At 43.5% G+C, this 22,256-nt stretch overlaps 2 protein-coding genes across 2 annotated transcripts in view; one reads left to right on the top strand and one right to left on the bottom strand.

Annotated features, from left to right (window-relative positions):
• Positions 1-22,256, bottom strand: part of LYRM7 (LYR motif containing 7) — a 67,707-nt gene that overhangs the window by 36,330 nt on the left and 9,121 nt on the right. The window contains 1 exon segment of the mRNA XM_054053819.1: positions 21,745-21,792. The gene's annotated coding sequence lies outside the window, so the exon portion shown is untranslated.
• On the top strand, positions 8-6,672 carry LOC128850355 (uncharacterized). The gene is made up of 2 exons (XM_054053818.1): positions 8-4,499; positions 4,610-6,672. Exon 1 carries the CDS (start codon positions 3,545-3,547, stop codon positions 4,469-4,471), a length of 927 nt encoding a protein of 308 aa, XP_053909793.1. The 5' UTR covers positions 8-3,544; the 3' UTR covers positions 4,472-4,499; positions 4,610-6,672.

Here is a 22,256-nt window from a genome sequence, read left to right as displayed (position 1 = left end):
GCGTGGAATCAATATCTAACACGCTTCACCTCAATTCCTGATCAAGGAATTGCAGCCTCACTTGCAGCCAATGCAGACGTGAGACTGTCCAATCCTGGACAGTCTATAGATGTTTCAGATTAATCTAAGAGGCTAAAGAGTACTAGCACTACGCTTGTTAACAACCATTTGGATTATTTGGAATAATCACGTGACACCACGGGATTATAATCCTGAAAATACAGTGACACAAACATATTTATTGTGCCAATATCAAATAAGCACAACAGAGTTGGAAAAATTCCAAGGGACTATCAAGGGTACATCACTGGATAGCCTCTGATTACAGAAAAGATAGAAATATAAATGGCTAAAGTATTCTCACGCTTACAAGCCAAGATGAGAGAAGTGAATACCTAAAGGATCTCAAACTGTACTTTAACTATTCCAGCAACTATTTTTCACGCCTCTGTACAATACTTGGTCATAATCGCCTACAAAGCAAAAAATCCTTCTCTAACTAGAACTGCTAGGTCACCAAACAAAAACTTCAGTAAAAGCAAACACGCAAAAATTTATCAGGATTTATAATGTAGGTATGACACGCTTCAGTACGCACATAAAGCAAAACCCCTGAGAACCACAGCTCCCAGTCACGTGGTTTTGGCATTTTATTCATACAAAGCGTAAGTAATTACAGAAATCCTTAAGTCCTCATCAGACCTTTTCTGGTGTTTGTCAGAGATTGACAAGGATCCCTGACAAACACCAAAAAGGAATCATCAGCTTGACAATGAGATACTTTTTGAAGTCACGTCTAGTGCTACCTGCTACGTTTTGGCATCCCTAGAAGGCACAATTCCACGTACCTAATGATAATTTAAAATTGTTTCCTCACAGTTAATATTCCAAAAATTTCTTAGAATGACATACAGGAAACACAGAGCTGTTACTGAGAAATTACCATCTTTTTTTATCAGCATCCTCTGCAATTGTGAGCTACAGATGCAAACAAGACTGCCACCCTAGAAGTAAAAGGCCAACAAAAACATCCTGGCAGAGTCCTGAAAAAAAGCGTGGCCTCTGCTTTAGATCTGCCAGTAACAGAGAAACAGCAAATGCCTCTGAAAGCTACTGCCTCCAACACCTCCAGCTATTATCTCCACATTTTGAGATTTTTCAAACCAAGTTCTCACTCTCCACCCAGCTGGTCACTTAGCTACACTTTGAGATAATTCATCCAGAAGCGTGTACACACAAAAGGACGGTTTTTAGGAAGAGGAAAAGAAGACATAAAACAATAAGAACAAGCAACTTGCCAGTTCAGTACTGCTTCTTCAAAAAAACACGACCACGACTTCAGCACTACTAAGGAAGAACTTACAAATATGAATGGATTCAAATCCTGCTTCACCAGGTGGTTTAATCCATGCCCTAATTTTTACTGTAATTTATGATTTAGAATTCTATTGAGTATATGCTACTGCATTACAAGCACGTCTGGAAAGAGAATAAACTAGTGCCTTCTTGATTTCCTGTGAGTTGTAGAAATGTTTAAGGGAAAAATCTTCTGTCACTTTTACAAGAATTGGCGTGTGACTTGACAAGCAGTTAAATCAATCTGAGCGGAGACATACAGAAGAGAACATGGACTCCGCTCATTTCTTTTCAGCTCTGTGTCCTTAATAATTAGCGACTGAACACAAGCAAGTTGCTTTTAACCGCAGCCTTCCCTAGACAGCGCTGCGCGGCTGGAAAGGCAGCGGCTGGCACGCTTCGGCGTCTGCTGGGGCTGGAGGGCACAAACACGGCCTGGCTCGTTCTGGGAAACAACCAGAGATGGTTCCCGAGGTGCCCAAAAGAGGGGTTATGGGTTTTGGCACCACTGACACAAGAAGCAGTTACTATAACAAGAAGTGGAATATTTTGATTTAAGCTAAGGTGGAGTTCAGTTTCTTCCAAGTATTTGTATTTAGAAAGTCGGATGGAATTTTCCTCTCATAGTGTGTTTGGCCTCGAGCAGCGTTTTCCCAGACAATGCTCATTCTTTGGAGATGATAATGCTCTGGGTGAAGCATGATCTGCGCTGAACAGATGTGCTTTTTCCTGTAATCACCTCTGCTTGCAGTCTCTTTGTCTCAAACGGCAAAGCCGGGCAGAGCTGGCTCCAAAGCTCCAAATTAGCAAGAGGTTTGCCTGTTGTTCAGTTCATAATAACAGTTAAATTCGTCCTTGGAGAGTAACAGAATATGTGCAAGATTTCTGGGAAAACATATACATATGCATGTAAGCGGGAAGTGCATTCTGCACCCAGCTCTTGTCTCTCCGTACAGGATTGAAGGAGATCACTCTGTCGTGTTGCCCAGCCCTGACAACCGATGCTTGCTTCCTAAAACTCCAAAAGGAGTCTTAGGAGTATTTGCTGGCATTTGCGGTATCACCGTAATCCTCTTCAATGTCAGCTGTCAGGGCCCTGGCGCACTGATGCCGTTATGGCCCGACCAGCCCACGGCCCAGGACTCCAGGCAAGCGATGCAGCGCAGCACCTGTCTCCAGCCCTGCCAGCGCCTGAAGGCTGGCCCAGCAGCCACCAGTTCACGGGATTCCATCATACACAGGACATGGAGCCTTCATCCAGTACGTTTCTCTACTTTGTTACCACAAAACAATCAGCGTCCAGAGGCAGGCCATAAAAAGTTGGTGATGGTTCTATCCTTCATGCTTTTTAACTAGTGGAAATGAATTGTGCGCTGAATGAAACTGCTGTGAATTCTCCAGGAAATGCACTATAAAGTTAAGACACTAAAATCATCAAAAAAAAAAAACCCAAGCCCCAGAATTTTTACTAACTCTTAGGAGAAAAAAACTTACAATGTTGCGTTCAACACCAGAAAGTCCAAAAGCCCAGGCCAAGCAAGTTAAAAGTAACAAAGTAAACACCAGTATATTACCAGCAATTTCCCAGAAAGAAGTTCTTTAGCAGGTCTAGTAGCAGAGGAAAGCAAACAGATAAAAGCAATTGCTTTTCACTTTGGACTCATCTTTCTCAGGGCAAAAAAATTCATCGGTGAGCAGCAAGAAATGAATGGAGGAGAGGTGGTACCAATGGGTGGGCCGACAGGGCTACCCGCACTGGACTGTGATGTCACCGAGTACCTGACGCCCCAAGCAACGGCTTGCCGCTCGTTGCTTGTAGCCAGGTGGAGACTCTTGCAGGGGGGCTCGTCTTTGCACCCCAGCTGAGCAGTCTGCTTCATTTGGCCACTCAGGAAGTTTCTCTGGTCCTGCTTCAGGGAGCCAGAACGATTTTCTCTGGTCCTGCTTCAGGGAGCCAGAACGCCCCAGGAGGGGTGCTTGCTGCAGCAGAGGTGAGCTGGAAGGGGACACCTCACCCTGGGGAGCTGGGAGCGTTTTCTTCTTGGGGGACCTGGGCATTTCTTCCACCCATCTCCACAACCGCGACTTCTCTTCCTTTTCTAGCACAACACCCACTGCTGCAGCAGCAGCGAGAGGCAGCAACACGGCCTCCACCACTCCCCCCAGCCCCCCGCAGGCAGGGAAGAGCATGGCCACACAGCTGGAGGACCGCTGTCCCATCTGCCTGGACAGCTGGGAGGAGCCCAGCTTTGTCATGCCATGCCTCCACCAATTCTGTTACCCCTGCATCCTGCGGTGGGCTGATGAAAAGCCCGAGTGCCCCCTCTGCAAGACGGGGATCACTTCCATACTGCACTCGGTGCGAGCGGACGATGACTACGTGGAGCATGTCATCGCTCCACCTGAAACACCGACAGTCATCGTCCGCCAGGGGGAAGGAGCTCCTGTTGACCCAGCTGCCCAGGACCTCCACCACCCTGGAGCGCCCCAACCACACGCCCAGCACAGAGCTCTGGTGGGCGGCCTCCAGCCAGAGCAATGGGCGAGACTTTTCCAGGCCCTCCCGTCCTTCCTGGAGTCCCTGCTCCCCTGGCTCCGGGCTACACTCCGGCACATCTTCAGCGGCAGCCCGAGCGAGGCAGCCATGGTGGGGGACATGGCTATTGACATCTTGACCAGCCATGGGATGGACGAACAACATCTAGTCCACATGCTGCAGGACTCCCTCCTTGACTACACCGAGGCGTTTGTGCACGAACTCATACGTGTCGCTGTGCAACGGTGCCGCAGGGAAGCCTTTCGTCTGCTGGGCCTGGGTCTCCCAGCCCCAGCTCAGTCCCATGCAGCAGCCCCACAACATCCGCTGCAGACAGGCTCCCCGGCACCTCGTCCAACGCCATCGGTGGGAGTCCCAGCAGCCAATCCCCGTCCCCCGTTGTCCTCACTGCCGGAGGAAGAGGAGGCCCAGGAGGAGCCAGAAGTCCCCATGCCCGGACCCAGCACTTCCAGCCAGGGCAGGGAACGCTCCCCTGTCCGACCACCGCAGCGGACTCGAAGGAGGAGGGCCAGCAGCTCGGAGGACGCTCCAGGCAACAAGAGGCCAAGAAAAAAATAACTGAAAATTTATATCGTTCTTCATTTTTGTAAGTAGAGGCAGATGATAAAAAAATCTGCTGTTTATGTTACTAGTACATCCACTTTTGAAGATTCAACATTGACTAGTATGTGTGTCTATTGCTTTTTGTATGCACAGATAGATCTCTCAAGCATTCCAACTGCGAGCTTTCACCCTCATTCTGTGCACAAAGCTTTCACCCTCCTTCTGTACCGGCACTTGGATGGGGAAAGAAACAAGGGAGGACTTGGGACACCGATGCTATTCAAACTCCACAATGAACTTGCAGCTCTGGCACCATCGGAATGGCCACGTTTTAAGTATCACTGGAGCGGCACTACAAATCAGAGCACAGACAGAAGCACTGAATCATCTGTGACAAGGACTATTAACACTCAGCCGGGGCTCTCCCAGGAAACAGGACTCCAGCATCCAAGCAGTCCCAGGACATCTGTCCTTGCCATTCTCACTGCAGACAGCACTTCAGGCATCTCCTTTTCTTTGGAGACATGATTATTGACGGTGTTAAAAGCCAGAGTTACGCTCTTAGGCTTCGTGCCCTACGTAAAAAATGGCAGATTTTTTTCCTGCTTAAAATCCCACAGGAAAACAAAAACATGATTGCAAAGTACAGTGTGCCTAAGAAGGGAGGAATTAACCTACAGGTTTTTCAGGATGCCGTATTTCACAGTACATAAGCTTAGACAATCTAAGGAAAATGTTACAGAATAGGACTGTACTTTCAGAAAGGAAAGAAAAAGGGCTTTATAGAACAGAACTTCCCAACCTGTTAGAGATACTTTAAATGTCATTACCATGTATATTCTATAGCTAGTTAGAAGTCTAAATATAAAACCTCGAAAATGAAAGATCCCTCCGGGTGCATACTTTTATGTATGTTTCAGGGGGAAAAAAAAAAAAAAAAACCAAACCACTTTGTAAGACATATGCCAGAAGATCTATGTAAGAAGCTGATTCACTCACACAATCAAGCTGCACTGCAACGATTTGATCCAAGTTCAACAACGAAGGAACTATAAAGCAGTCAAGATACAAACACAGCTGCTGCGAGAGACAACAGTAAATAAACGACCATTTGAACAAACGGGCGTCTGAAATGGAATAAGAGAAGAGCATAGCTTTGAACCGGTGTTACTTCAGAGTTATTCTACAGGATTAATGCAGTGATCAGAACTTAGGAGCTGCAGATAAAAAGTAAACTAGAATAAAAGAAGTCCTTCGTTAAACAGAAAGTTAAAACCCAACATCTTACGTGACTTTTGACTTTGCCCCTAAAGTGCACAACGGCACTTTATATGCATTTCAGTTAAGTAAGCGAACTAAAACTTCTCTTTGCCATTGCTCCAACTTCATCGCTCAATCATTAAATCGGAAACTAGAGTCGTATTACAGATAAAAGTATGGTGGATGGAGTCTAAATGCTTTCTTACACAGGAAACCAAAGTCCATGAAAAATCTTACTCAGAAGAAATGACCCATGTACTAAATTTGAAAACCATATACTACAAAAGGAATGATTTTGAAGACACGCAGGCTTCTCTGTGGTGGTACCCAGACACGCACACGTGAAGAGTCTGTTAATGTGCCTTAGTGCACCATCCTGCATTACTGTCTTTTAAACCTCGCTGCCAGTTTGAACCTCAAAAGACTTAAGATAAATAAAGAAAAATATTAGCACTTCAAGCACAAGGCTTTTTTTATGGTGTGTTCTAGTCCAGCCTAAGATGTACGCGGAAATTTTACATTCACCACTTTCAGAGCTGTCAGTGAGGCAAGTCAGGCAGGTTTGAATTCCTGACCTGCGATTGACGCTCCCTGCAAACACTCCTGGAGCACGTACAGAAAGGGCAGCCAACAGGTTGGGAACACCCACTGCACTTCAGTTGTTTCTGGCACAAGAATAAAATCATATTTTTGCACTGTGGAGTCCTCTTTTGCTTCTTGCTTCCCCACGCTCCAGGAAGGATCACTACTGACCGACACCACTGATCTAAAAGAACTGCTGCGTTTTCCCCACTTGGCCCTCTTGCATCAGCTCTCATCCATGCCCATGCCCTCCTCCTGCTGCTTAAATCACTTCAAACCTTTACGCTCCTTCTCTATTCCTCTCTGTCTTCCTCCTCAAACAGACAGTGCCACCTTTCACCTGCCCTGATCACCCCTACGCCTGGTACCCAACTCTATGCACCTCCATAGGGTGGGGTGTTTTTTTGGCGGGGGGGTTTATGGGTTTGGGAGGTTTTTTTATCTATTTTAATGTCATCCCATCGGTCTATCATCTCCTTCTTCTTTCCGCCCCCGCTCCTGGCAGAGTCTCAAGGATGAAGACTCTCCACTCCCACACTCCATTCTCATTTGGTCATGAAACATTTTTTTCCACACTGAGGATGCTCCTGGTGCGCAGCCTGAAGAAGCAGGCCAGAGGAGGAACTGCGGGGCCTGCCAGAGGAGGAACTGCGGGTAGTGAAGAATCAAGAAACGTCAGGTTTAACTTCTCCTGTCCTCCACATCAAGCAATAGCCAATGTTCCTATAGATTAACAGGAATTGGTAAGTTTACCTGTTGTTGGCACCGACCGAATAAGGGCAATTTTAAGAACCAGTTTCAGCACTCTGGAACACAACACGGTTCCTCTTTTGTTTTCTTTTTTTTTTTTTTTTTAATTTAAAATAGCAGTGGCTACACTTCAGAAATAGTTCTGTGTCTAAGGCAACAACTCCATGTACTAAAGCATCCAGACAGGGTTACACAAAACTAAGAACCTTAAACATTCACAGTGACTTGGCAGAAATCACCAGCACATGAGCTATAGGTACTAAGTGCCCTTGGTATGTAGCTCCAGCTGTAAAATGCTGACTTTTAAGCCTATCCATAACTACGTAGAGAGACAGCAAAGAAGTTCTGAAGTTTCTTTGATAAATTACAAGATTCTTATATGCCATTTTCCTGAACAGAAAGAAGTCTCCAATATTACCCACATACCCAATTATTGCAGTGGACTAGAAGCAGAATCACAAAAAAAAAAAAACAAAACAAAAAAAACAACAAAAAAAAACTGATTAAAAATCAGACCATAAGCAAAGAACATATCTACATCAAAGAACAAGCAGTCCTAGTGGCACTGAGCACGTGCAACATTAACAGGTTCCGTTAATGCAGATTCTGACTTCAGCCTTCCTCCCATCCACCCACGTGCTCACACTTTACCATGGTGATTTGTGAAATTTGCTGCCAGGGGTTTTAGAATAGTACCATATTTGAAATGCCCCCAGCAGCTTTGAACAGACACAAACACAAATCAAGTTACATTTAAAGAAACAATAAGCCACAAATTGTTTGATAAAGCTGTCTTTACAGAAGAATGCTGACAAAAGCACCTGAATCTCACCTCAATGAGTAGAAACAAAGCGACGAAGCTTTCAGATTATACCTGCTGTCCCTGAACAAGAGGGAACTAAGTTGGAGGATTCAAGAAGAGAAATAGCAAATCTTCAGCATAACAAGCATAACCTAGAATCGACCATTATCTCTGTCAGCATTTGAATTGCTGTCTGTGCAAATGTCCCTTTAAGAACAAGGTAACTGCTTTAAAGGAATCCTTAATTTATATACCATTTCACTAAAATGCATACTTGTTTTGACTACAGCAAGTCTATGACTGTTGCAAGTTCCCCCACAAGAGGGATCAGCCTGGATGCAGTTTCTCTGTATTTATTACAATTTCCAAAAAAATCTGAAGAAATGGGGATCACCTTACCGTGAACATGCAGATGTCCTTAAGAACATAGATGGCACAGGACTGTAAGCAAAGCCAAGAATTCTTGGTTCTTTGTGCCTCAACCAAAACAATATGTTAAACAAACAAACAAACCCACCACAGCCTCTGTTATGTGTATGGTCCTGTATATGGAGAGATAATGACCCATACTGAAGTTTATAAGCACTTCCGGAAAACACTAACGCAATTATGATTCTAAGGAAAAAAATATAAGGGAAAAGACTTCAGCGTTACTGCTACCTGCGGGTAATGACGAATATTACCCTTGCAAATGCATTCTCGCACAGATGCAGTTGACTTTATGCAGAAACACAACTGCAATGGATTTACGATCTCAATGAAAGATTGGCCCCTAAATCCATTATAGCCAGGGTTTAACTCGAAACACTCAAAACTGGAAAGTCTCTCTCACCACTCCCGCTGACTTCCTTGGAAAGGCTTAGGTGGAAGCACCACTTAACACTTAACCATTCCCTACTACCCTTCCCTCAGGACAGGTAGAAAGTTTAGTTAAAACAGGTATTTCTAAACCTTTCTTCCAGCTCACTGTAGATTGACCTCTTGGCTATTTCACCATCAAATAAAGAACAGGTAAACTCCCGCTTCTGGAATACTTAAACACGCTTTTGGCTGGACAAAACACCCTTTTCCATCACATCTCAAAATCTGTTTCTAAGTTCGGGTGAATGGGACTACCCAACTCCAAACTCCTTTCCTCTATCCATTTTAATTTATTTTTATTTCTCAAGGCAGGAAGAAAACCCCTTCTAAATCTCGGCTTTTAGGAAAAGACGTCAGTACGTAAAATCCAGGCAAGATAGCATTCTCTAGAAGGGTTAAGAGGGGAAGCAAGTGAAATTCCTCTAGCAACTGGTGTTTGATGAGAACAGCTGAGTCAGAAGGGGCCAATTAAAAGACACGTCATGTCATCCATCAGCAGTCGAGTTAACGAACATTAGCCTTAACATAAAAACCATCCATGAATGTAACAAAGAGCTTGCCCCAAGTAATACTTACTAGTAGGACTGTTTTGACAAGGAAGCCAACTGCAATTTAGGAAAGTCCTATTTCTGCACAAGATTTAAATAGTTGCTCTCCTAATCCAGTGGGTGAGTACCAGAAAGATGACAAAAGAGCCCCTTCCAAAAAGGAGGAGAGCGAAAAGTGTACCAAACCCACACAAAGATAAGCCTGTACTTTAGGACAGAAAAGGTACTAAGCTGAAGACAGAAATTACCAACTTCATTCAAAAGACAGACAGAGTTTTTCCTATAAGACAACTGCAATTTCGACTGCGAAGGCTTTGGGGACAACACACTTTCTATTCTGTGGGAAGAAAGTTTTCCTTGGAAAACATTTCTGAACTCTGTGGAATAGCTGATATGGTTCAAGGCCTGTACACTCCGAAAAAAAACAGTAACTTACAAAAGTGCACGAGATACAAAAATCCCCAGCAAACAATGATGCAGTCTGTAATCAGTTAGTTGGCTTGTGCATTGTGGTGCCCTTGTACTGTGATGATACACCGATAAAACAAATAGCTCTCTGTTCTAGCCTAAATGGTTTAGGGATACTCACTGTATTTTATGCCTGCTTGCCTAAAGCGCAGCTCTAAGCACCGTAACTGTTCTGCTGTGAAAAATGATTGGATCAGAGTGGTCATCACAACGTGTAATCTCCTCCTAGCATTAGGAGCCCCCTATCTTTTTTTACCATGGTAAAGATAAACTGCACTTTTTCCTCCAAGGCAGAGGCAACGGTTTATGCAGTGCAAACAAATCTCGTTGTGGGCTACGACACTTCTTCTGCTACAAATCACGTATGGTGGGAAGAGGATTCAAACTCTATCCAGTGAAGGACTGAGCTGACAGTTTTTCTAATAACCACGCACGGTATCACACCAAGCGCTCACGTAGCTGAAACCTGACAGAGCTTTGACATTACTAGATGTTGGTCTATGTTGCGACCCATGCTTTGAACACTGGCCAAACAAGCAAGGCATCCATTGGACACAATCCACAGGGATTCAGTTCAGCTGTTTGTGGAATATACCTTAACCATAACTTTGAAGCAGCCTGAACAGCAGCTGCTAGCTCTTCAGGCAGCGCAACAGTCAGTAGCTTCCCTTCTCCCACTCCAACGCACTACTGCGCAGGCAGAGAGAAGCTATCGGTTCTCTCTCTGACACCTCACGACAAATATAACCAATCTGATTGCACAGAAAGCTAACTAAATCAGAAGAGGAAGTGAACACAGTAAAGTCATGTTTCTAGGAAGAAGCTCCCAAAACCCGCTGATGATCCCACTGACACCTTATGTCTTCCTGCCAAGTGCTTCTGTTCCCATGACACGGACAAGGAAGACGAAAGCGCACTCTGCGGTAGGTCTGCACTACCCCAATTCTGCCTTCATTACAGACAAGAGAACTTCCCTTCCTCTTGGAATCAAGAAGTGATCCAGAGAAAATTCTGTTCCTCTTGGGACAATAGTTGGTCCAGTAGTTTCCTCTTACACAAACTTCTAACCACCCGCAAAACACTGAACTAGAAAGAGATCAAAGGGGTCCTCAGGCAGTCACCCACGTATGCCACAGGCACTGAGAACAGATCCTCTGGCAGGACACTCACCTGCGACGGGCGAGGGAAGCAAGCAGACGACTCAATATGAGTGATAAAGCAAGCTTCAACTTTATTCAAAATCAGCCCGGATTATATACCCTAACATTCAAAAGATGCTTTGTGCTTTGTGCTTTATGCTTTGTTACAACTTATACATGATTAGTTACTTAAAACTATTTGCTCTTTATTGATTCATTGTCTTTTGTTAATTCATTATTACTATATTGCTACTTCGAGTTTCGTTTATCTTCTTGCAGGTATATTACAGTTACAGCTGAGCTCAGTGCTCCATCCTGTTCCCTTGGGAAAGATTCACTTGTCCTTCAAAAGTTTCTTCTTAGAGATTCCTTCTTGTATGCCTTCTTGTTCTTTCAGTCCATATCTACACTCAGAGTTTAACAAGGTTTCCACTTTACACAATACGTGTCTCACAAAGCCTTTCTATTGAATCATGTCCTTGTTCACTTAACCATTCCTCAATCCATTTTTCAACATTCTCATGTCCTTTTTCACTTAACCATTTCCCAACATTTCCCCCTTTTTCTTTTTGCATAAGCAGAGCATGGTGATTTTTTGTTATACTGTGCATAATACAGTTGTAGCCTATCTTAAATGCAGCTATAAGCAACAGTATTAAGCCTATCCAACGCAATATTTCTTTGATCATAGAGAGGAGCCAAGGTGATAAAGAGCCAAATATTGATTGTATCCAATTGTCTATTCCCCATCCATCTTCTTGTTTCAGTTGGTGAAGGCCCTGCTGTAATCTTTTTATTTTAGCATGTATAGATGTGGAGTGATCAGACAGGTTCAAGCAGCACATTCCTTCAAACTCCTCGCACCCATGGCCTTGTGCCAAGAGCAAGAAATCTATGGCAGCTCTATCTTGTAACACTGCATGATTGACGCTTTGTACATCACTTGTGAGCATGTCCAGAATTTCTGATGTCATGTTCAATTCGGTTTTTTTTGTTTTTTTTTTTTTTTTTGCCCAACAACCCAATTGTTTTGTTAAATTCATTGCCTTATTAGCTGCAGCTCCAGGGAGGATGGTCGCAATTGCTACCTGTTTGAATTCACTCCAAAATGTAGGGTCTCCTATCTGACTGCAGTCTAGCTCATGTACACTACGTTTTCTCCTGCTCGTTTTTGGGCTCCACTGCATGATCAAAGATACATTGGGGTGAAACAGTGATAGTCTGCCAAGATAATAAGGCCCTCCTTGTGGTTGTGCCGGTATACCATTCCATGCTCTATCTCCACAAATCAAGAAGATGCCTTTCGGTAGCCTTTTTGGAGTGTCGATTTTGCTAGCATTACATTTATCAAACGTTTGGTCGAGAACACTAAACCAATCTAAATTAGAATCCAAAGTAGCCCAAGTACCCCTGTATTTTAACCACGGTCGAGGTGCCACATCACTTACAGGAGTAAAATCAACCCATCCTCCTAAATTGTTTCTTGACAGACTGGCATTAGCGCTCCCAAGAAGGTCTAACTCTTCAGAGGGTGATTGCAAGGTGGTGTTAAGTGACAGTATTGACACTGCCGATAGGCGTCATGAAGTGGTGGAGTTCCATTAATCGCTCCATCTAAAACCTTAACCGCAGATAGATTTCAACACAATGTTTCATTGCTCACTAAACCATAAAACTCCTCAGGCTTCCACACTGGTAGATCTATTAAACAAGTTCGAAAAGGATTAGTCACTCCTCCTAAGCTAAGACAAAGCGAAGGTTCAACTGATTTGCAAACGTTACCCAAATATTGTCCCTTGGTTGATTGAAGCACGTTATTCCTAAAACAGCAGTTAATAGTACACCAAGCCATATAATGTGATTAAAGTTTGCAAACATGATTACAAATCTTCTCTTGTAATTGCTTCATACAATTTCCTCTTTAAATTTCCCTTGATAGGACCAAACAGTGAATGTCTTGTAAATGGTACTTTCTTGGAACAACAATAGGTTAAAATTTTTGAACTTAACTGAGCCTGAATTCTTCTTACACAGGCCTCAGTCTCAAAACGATAAAAGGCCAATATTTTTTGTTCTGGTGATTCAAACAAGGCTATGGAAATGGTCAAAGGTAATTTAGTTTATCTCCGCAGCTCTCTCTGCCAATTATAAAAAACAAATTTAAATTCACAAGTTGAACACCATAGTGCTCTCAAAAATTTTTGCCTTATCCAAAATATTTCTTTACACATTCCATATTGTAAAGCTACCCATGCTGCACATTGTGGTTTTTTTTTTTTGCATCCAAGACAGTCCTGTTTAGCTGGTCCCTCAACTTTAAATGTTGCTAACTCTTCTATCCCATTTACAATATTCTCAAAAGATGTGCAACTTTCAACTATGTCGTCAATCTCTTTTTGATAGCCTCTTAACCTCTCAATAATAGGTTTTACAATCAATAAGAGTTTGTCATTGACCCTCTGCTTGTCTTCTTCCGTCAGAAGAAACAATCTATCGGTCATTGACTTCTTGAGTTATTGCTGCTTTGGTCCATTTACTGGGAATCCATTTAGGACCTGTGGGAGTAAGTACACACACGTACCCTTTTCCCATGTATTTTACTTCAGCTGGTCCCATCCAGGTTCCCGTTGTTAGATCTCTGTACATAACAAACATTGGTGGATTCTTTTGCTCATCACTATCATGACTATGGATCCATGCTGATGGTTCTTTCTGATCTCCAAATATACATAGATGGTTTAAAACAAAGAGAGTCTTTGCTAATCATTCTTGAACATCAGATAGATCCATAAATTTTTGAAGATATTGCTTTAGGGTTTGATGAGCCCTTTCAATAATAGCTTGACCTGTGGGAGAGTGTGGAATACCAGTAATATGCCGTACTCCCCATGTTTGTAAAAATCGACGAACCCTCATGCTAGTATATGCTGGACCATTATCCGTTTTTATCACCTGAGCCACTCCCATAATGGCAAAACATTGTGTTAAGTGTCTTATAACATGCAGTGCCTTTTCACCCGTTTGCGCAGAGGCCCATACATATTTGCTATAACTGTCTATGGTGACACGTACATATTTCCATCTGCTAAATGCAGCAAAATGGGTCATGTCCATTTGCCATAATTTTTGAGATTTGAGACCTCTTGGATTTACACCTGACCCTAAACCAGGTCCATGATGACTGCATGTAGGGCAGGCGTGGACAATTCCTTTTGCTTCCTCCATTGTAATGTTGAATTGTCGATGTAGTCCTCGTGCATTTTGGTGAAAGGCATTATGAGCTTCTCGTGCCTTCACAAAATCACTCAGTGGTGCAGCCAAAGATACGAGTTGATCTGCTCCATAATTTCCTTCTCCAAGTCCTTCTGTCCACATATGACTTCTAATATGTACTATGCAAAAAGGGCACGTTCGTTGTCGGATAGCTGATTGTAGTTGTTGAATTAAATCAAACAAGCGTTGATTGTGTATTTCTTTTAGTCGAGCATCTTCTACACGATTCACTATATTGGCAACATACATGGAGTCCGTTACTACATTCAGATCATGATGTATCCATTGTAAAGATCCATTCGAGTACTCTAATCTCCCCTTTTTCTTTATTTGCGTAAGGGCTCCGATAAATTGGGATCACTCTTGGAGAATTGTGAGGTCCAAGGCAAGTTGGGATCTATACGGTCCACTGTGCGGTCGACAAGAGTTTCACTAAGGCATTGTATCATTTGTTGTTGTTCGATTGTTAAAGTAATTTCCCGTGCTGGATCAGTTCCTTTTAAAAGAGGACGCAAAACATCCAGTTCATCATTGGGGATTCCTGCTATAGGTCATAACCATTGCAGGTCTCCTAAAAGTCGTTGAGCATCATTAACTGTTGTAAGCGAGGTGCAAAAGGTTAATTTTTGTGGTTGTACTTGAGAATTCGTTATGTTCCATCCTAGATATTTCCAAACAGGGGAACGTTGAATTTTTTTCCATTGCTATAATCAATTTATGTGTGGTTAGTTGTGTCTCCAAATATTTTTCTTGTTGAGCGGTAAATGGCTGGTTCTGTGCAAAAAGAATATCGTCCATATAGTGATAGATCATGGTTTGTGGCCATACATGCCTTATTTCTCTTAAAGCATTATCCACAAACAACTGACACAAAGTGGGGCTATTTTTCATGCCCTGCGGTAATACTGTCTATTCAAAGCACAAATCAGGTCCTTCCCTATGGATTGTGGGTAAAGTGAATGCAAAGCTTTGAGTGTCATTAGGATGTAACTGAATAGTGAAGAAACAGTCCTTTAAGTCTATGATCAGCAAATGCCTGACACAGAATAACAAAAACATACATATTGGATGACCATCAAGTCGACTATGAGCTTATTCTCTGAGTAATGGCTTTTCCAATTTTGCTCAAAGTTTGCTGTGCATCACTCCTAAAAGTACGAGGTGCTGTTAAAGCCATGTCCTCCCTTAGGAAGATCAAATAATGGACTTAGTTCTGCATTAGTTATACCCAAATAAGGTTTAACTCGATTGATTGTTTCTAGGAGCTTTTGTAAATTGTTTTAACTACTATTTGCAATTTGGCTTGCTGGGGTGCAATTGTGGCATTCAAAATTTTCCACTCAAAATATTTCCAGGTTTGAACTTTTTTTCCAGGTGCGACTTGAAGGTCTATTTTCTCTAATACAATCTTTGAAATGGTATTAATTGAGTAATACAACTGCTTTGGGTGATATACACAGGTGGGAAAGGAATATAAACCATAGCTTGTATTTGTCCAGTAAAAGCAGAATTAATAACACCAGGTTACACAAAAAGACTTTGCAAAGTGACACTCGAATGACCTACTAACCAAAACACTTAAACCGTTACCAATAAGACCAAAAGCTTGGAGCAAAACCTTGTGTGCTTTTCAATCTCTTCTTACTGAGGAGACTGTGAAGAAGATCCAAGCAGGAGCGTTTACTGTTGTCACACGTCTCCGCTGCATGCTGGGTTGCTGGTTTCCTTGGTTCTTTAATGTTAACGGTTTACCCTTCTTTTATCTGTTTTAACCTGTATGGGAATTCTCAAGGCTGCAAATGCATTAACTTTTCTATTCTTTTGTAGTTTTTTACTCTCAGAGGATACTCCTTTTGGACTCTTAAATCATGTCTTCATTAGTGTCTGGCTAAAATTCCCTTTACGGTTGTCTGCACTGGGACCCAGCAGCTGCTGATCTGATAAAGGACACTGGAATGCAGAGGGTTCTTCATAAACTGTTACTCCCCTAGAGAGAGATAGAAACTCCCAGGCTGAAACAAGACAAAAAACCTTACAGGAGTAAGAGGGGGGGCGATGGGGGGGGAGGGGGGGACTCACACACAGCCATAGGGCTGAGGTTTTTTCCAGTTTTGTTTTGTTTTGTTTTGTTTTCTACATTCTTTTTTCTATTTTTCTATTTTTTCTTTTTCCATTTTCTTTTCTGTTTTTCTTTCTGTATTTCATATTTTCTTTCTTTTTTCTTTTTTTTTTTTTCCTATGTATTTTAAAATCTTGTCATCTGCAGCCTTTCACTTCAAAGGTCCCAGGTAAATCTACCTGTTTGCCGGCTTAGTGGACGTTTGAGATTGAAAGGTTTCAGAGTTGCATTTTAAAGATTAATCAAAACAGAGGCTCAATATAACCAAAACCCAATTTGCAAGTCTTACAAACGTTTAAAGCGCTTTAAACACGCTCATACACACACACAGAACCACTCTTTTGAGAGCTGGCTTAATATACCTATACAACCTTGTTTACGACCGGTCAATAAGAACAGCATGATGGTATGAATATTTAAACTACACATGGCACCGAACACACACACAACACTCAAAACATGCACATATATCACAAAATAAGGCTTGTATCAATTGTTTAACAGGTAACAGTCCTTGGTTGTTACAGCATTTTGGTGGCATCTTCTTCCTCCTCTGATTCCTCCCTACCTTTTTACCTTGTAACGTTTTATACAATTTGTAATCTCTTTCCAAGCTTTCATTAGTTTCTTTGCAGTTTTATCATCATCTGTAAATGCCTCCCACAGGATGTTCCCAAATTTGCGCCATTCACTTTCCTCAAATATCTCATTTGGATCCTTAAAACATCCCCTAGTTTTTCCTAAGGTAATGAGTCCCGCAAGTTGTTTGAGATATTGTGAGTCAAGTCCTCGCTTCTCTAAGAAGCTTTGTAATATTTCATAAGCCACTTCTCTATCCATTTCTGGTCAGAGAAAAAAAAAACCTTATAAATTTATAAAGTCTTATGTGTAGCCCTGTTCTGTCTTATCTCTCCAAAGCCTTATGATGTCGGGCGACGGATCCCTTTTGACGATTCAGGCGTTCGGACTAGAGTGCAACGATCCCTAACGAAATCATAAACTCTTAATCTTCGCCTTCTGGTCGCTGTATCCCGGCACTTTTCCCGACTTTTACAAACAATCTCCATAATTTCTCCACTCGTCTATTAAGTCCTTAATTGGACCTGCTCCCAGCTTTTCTAAAAAGCGTAAAATTTCAAGTGCTACCTCCCGCTCCATTGCGCGCGCTTTAACGGACCCTCTTATGTTAGCCGGTCCGGACCCTCTTATGTTAGCCGATCATTAAAAAATCGGCTAACATAAAAATCGGCCGGCGAACCCCCTTTTTTGTTATCCGGGTTCAGGCGCGGATCGTAAGTACTGATTCAGTGTTGCCGATCTTCCGCCCCCTGGTCGCTGCTACCAGTGCTTTGCCGAGCTCGCCGTCCGGTGGAAACAGGGATTGGGGGTCCCTGTTCTTTTCATGTCCCTGTTCTTTTCAGGTCCCTGTTCGGGCGCCACTTGCGACGGGCGAGGGAAGCAAGCGGACGACTTAATATGAGTGATAAAGCAAGCTTCAACTTTATTCAAAATCAGCCCGGATTATATACCCTAACATTCAAAAGATGCTTTGTGCTTTGTGCTTTATGCTTTGTTACAACTTATACATGATTAGTTACTTAAAACTATTTGCTCTTTATTGATTCATTGTCTTTTGTTAATTCATTATTACTATATTGCTACTTCGAGTTTCGTTTATCTTCTTGCAGGTATATTACAGTTACAGCTGAGCTCAGTGCTCCATCCTGTTCCCTTGGGAAAGATTCACTTGTCCTTCAAAAGTTTCTTCTTAGAGATTCCTTCTTGTATGCCTTCTTGTTCTTTCAGTCCATATCTACACTCAGAGTTTAACAAGGTTTCCACTTTACACAATACGTGTCTCACAAAGCCTTTCTATTGAATCATGTCCTTGTTCACTTAACCATTCCTCAATCCATTTTTCAACATTCTCATGTCCTTTTTCACTTAACCATTTCCCAACACTCACCAGCCTAACTTTTCTACATTCTCTCTGTTGTTAACAGCCAGCTTTCTCACTGCTAAACTTTCTCTTCAATCTGCTCCTTACGTGAAGCCCCCTGCTTCAACATGTTCAGGGCAGCCCTTTGATTGCTCTCTTACCCACTTTCATTTGTTTCGGGTTGCTTGCGCGATGTCAAGAAATAATGAAACTACAGACTCACTTCATCAAAATAGCCCGAAACCTCAGAGTATGAATATTCAAAAGCCTTCCCTCAGATTTACTGATGCCTTTCAAGCAAAAAGGAGTCCAACTTGCCCATCTCAGGATCAGCATCCTTCAGAGAAGCATTCCTCCTCTCCCTCCCGCTCTTACTTTCCTCCGAGGCTTGGCTACAGGAAGAAGCACCACGTCCCTGTTTTCCTAATATATCTCTATCTAGTCTACTCAAAAATTTCTTTGTGCACTCATCATCATGTACATTTAGCTTTGGTACTTTTCAGGCAACAGTAATACAGCAAGGGAGCTACGATATTAAAAAAAACCCTTCACATTAACCCTGCCAATTATGCTTTAAGGAGGAATAAAATCCCACTGGAAGGGAAGACCAGCTGCATTTGGGGAACGAAGAGCAGACAATCCCCCACAATCCCAAAGTACGCATAAGAAAGCACTTCTATGACTTTTTACTTGAATTATTCAAACAGGGACTAAAGCTCTCAGTTTTTATACAACTCAATTATTTGCTTTGCAGGTCGATATTAAGATTAGGAGACAAGACGACTAATATTAAGCAGATACAGTAGTTACTCGCAACCACATTTTAATGAATCTGACATAGCACGCTACAGCAAGGCTCAATGAAGGGACACACTTGCCTTCCCCCATTTTCTCTAGCTGAGCATACAAAGAAGCGTGCAGCAAGAAACACATACCCAGAGGTAAGGCATTCACCAACGAGAACTAGGTCATTCAGAGGCATGTTTCTGTAAGGTGACAAGCTTTAGTTTCCGCCAGAACCATAGCTAGTAGAAACACGTGGTGCACTCATGAATCTGCCCACAAATTGCAAAGCAACTCCCAGACTCATGTTGTCAGCTGTAATCAACAGTTGCAACTAAGTTGCTGAACATTAATTTCAATGCTCAAAGCATCCTTCCAAAGTAAGTGGAAGCCCTACTTCAATCCTATAAACGACTCCGCACTACTGACTGAAACCCAGCGGCTTTCTGCACACAAAGATAACAAGAATCACCACAGAATGTGCAAAACAGTCTGGCAAGAGATGTTCTTAGCAATACCGTTTGGTGAGATTACATAATTTGCCACTCCAGAACAAGGTAAATTCACCAAAAATGAAACAAAAAAACAAAAGACAGGCCTGCAAGAGAGGCATCTATCTCCAAGAACTCCCTTAAAGTTATTGAGTCATTTTCTTCCACATTATGCTTCCTGCCTAAAGGATAGTCTATAAATCACATTAGGCAAATGTCTCAATATCATGCTTCATCTTCTGGAAAAAAAGCTCTTGAACTCCAAGAAACTAACACCTCAGGACCAAATAAGTTCTCCTTTTAATTTAGAAGTCGATAGTGTAAAGAAAAAGATATTTGATCCTAACTAAAGAGACAAAAAAAAAAGAAGAAGAAACCCCTTCACACATCACCTTTGAGAGTCAAAAGGTCTGGCACCTATCTAAAGGATTTGTGCAGGCTTGCTCTAAAAGGGTTGCTCAAGTTACCAGCTGTTACACGGGCTCCTCCCGAGCAGGCAGTCAATTAGAGCAGCACCTGCTGATTAAGGTCAGGGGGTGTCGATTACACCTCTCCTTGGGGAAAAAGATTAAATGAGACATCTAACCCTTCTTGTTTACAAGTAATGCCATCGGACGCCATGATCTGATTTCTCCACACTATGCTAGGGTTAATGTCTTATTGCTGTCATGAAAGCTCTGACATCTAGGCCAAAAAAAAAAGAAAGAAGAAAAAAAAAAAAAAGCCACAGGAAAAGATTTAGAACGGCACTCGGAACATACACTCAAGTTCTCTTCTCCCCTACCTATTTCTAAATCAACTTAACCTATTTTTTGGACAGCAGAAACTATGACTGGACATTCAAAACATTTCTGAACGCCTTTTCCCTGTTGTGACAAGCCACTACGTCCACAAGGCTTCCCCTAGACCAAAACACTGTCAGGCACCACAGTACTTCTGACACCCTCCTAAGGTCAGAATTAGTAGCAAGCTTCAAAACAATTTGTTTTGTCTGGTTATGTGGCAGCATTGTCAATTATTTTTCAGCTACACCGACCTTAAATTCTCCATTCCTCTGGTGTGCAAATGTATGATAACGTTTTACAGACTGTGCGCTGTAACTTCTGATCTATGCAACTTTGGTCTAGACACAGATACTTCACCAGGAAGTTTCTTGAACACAGAATAACCGTGTCTCTGCTGCAGAAAGGATTACCCACTAGCCAAAACGTTTTAGATATCCGGGCAGCTTTATCCACATTGGGGTTTCTCCCCCAAGCTGACGGGGGAAATCAAGAGAGCGGCGATGCAACTACTGACATACAATTACATTTACGTCCACGCTAAAATTTATACGGTGAATTATCTCACCGCTTAGATGAGCTGCTACTTAGTTAATCAGTGCTTGTCATCATTCCCTCCATCGCTTTCTACAATTTCATCTACACAAGTCCATTTCACCCTTCCAAAAACATCAGTACAATAGACATTTCTTCTAGCCTCATCTCTTTCAAAATTGCGCCTGTATTTTGACAACACAAAAAACAACTTTCAAAAACACATCTGTACCCTCACTGAAACGTCCTATTATCACATTTAAACGCCTTTCCTGTGCACTGATTTAAGTTTAAAAGGCGACTGTCAGCCCTTGAGGGTTAAGTAACAGCGATCACCAAAAAAAAAAAGAAAAAAAAAAGCCCTAAAAAGAAGAGCTTAAAGCAACCCCTCCCCGAAAGCTTTACAGATCTGCTTTACTTTTAGAATCACAGAACGGTTTGAGTGGGAAGGGACCTTAAAGATCATCCAGTTCCAACCCCCCCGCCACGGGCAGGGACACCTCCCACCAGCTCAGGCTGCCCGAGGCCCATCCAGCCCGGCCTCGAACACCTCCAGGGACGGCGCAGCCACAGCTTCCCTGGGCAACCCGTGCCGGCGCCTCACCGCCCTCATCCTGAAGACATTCCTCCTTATGTCCAGTCGAAATCCGCCCCTCTCCAGTTTACCCCCGTCCCCGTCCTATCCCCACGCGCCTTTGTGAACAGTCCCTGCCTGGCTTTCCGGCAGCCCCTCCAGCGACCGGAAAGTCGCTGTACGGTCTTCCCGGAGCCTTCTCTTCTCCAGGCTGTTTTTTCACTACTTCTCACGGTCTAGGAGAGAGAGATTCGCAACGAGCCGGAGAAAAAGGCCGCGCAGGGTTTCGTTTAAATACTACTTCCGAAGCAATGGCCTCAGCAAACGAGAAACAATCACCCCACTCACCCACCCCAGCTCAAAACCAGAACCCGAAGACTTACAGCTCCAACTTGAGAGGGAAACGCCGCAGCTCCTCGCGTTCCAGCGGCCTGCAGAGGGAAGGTGTGTCATTTCGGAAAGAGCGCGAAGCTGATACCCGCGGAATCCTGGAAGGGTTTGCGTTGGAAGGGCCTTCAGATCAGCCAGTTCCCCGCCCCCCGCCCGGGCAGGGGCACCAGCGGACCCCGAAGGGCCCGAGCGCTTCGCCCGGGGGACGCGGGGCGCCTTTGCGAGACCCGCGGAAAAAGCAAATCTACCGGCCTGCGGCAGCCGCGCCGCCGCCCCCTTAGAGTCCCTCCCACCTGCGCCCGCAGCACCTGCCCCGCGAGGGGAGACCCGGCCCCGCTCGCCCGCCTTTGGCCGCCCCGCGGCCGCCCCGGCCCCGCCAGGAGGCCGCGCCCGCGCCCAGGCAGGGGCGGCTCCGGCTCGGCTCCGGCCGGCGGGTGCGCGGCGCAGCGGGGGCGAAGATGGCGAGCTCGCAGGCGCGAGGAGGGACCCCCCGCGCCGGGGAGGG

Source organism: Cuculus canorus, chromosome Z (assembly GCF_017976375.1).
Source record: "Cuculus canorus isolate bCucCan1 chromosome Z, bCucCan1.pri, whole genome shotgun sequence".
NCBI lineage: Eukaryota > Metazoa > Chordata > Aves > Cuculiformes > Cuculidae > Cuculus > Cuculus canorus.
Note: the sequence above shows the minus strand (reverse complement) of the source record. Positions and strands in the feature narration are given on the sequence as shown.

Excerpts from the sequence above, each read along its gene's own strand:
- LOC128850355 (XM_054053818.1), top strand. The coding sequence starts at position 3,545 with ATGGCCACACAGCTGGAGGACCGCTGTCCCATCTGCCTGGACAGCTGG.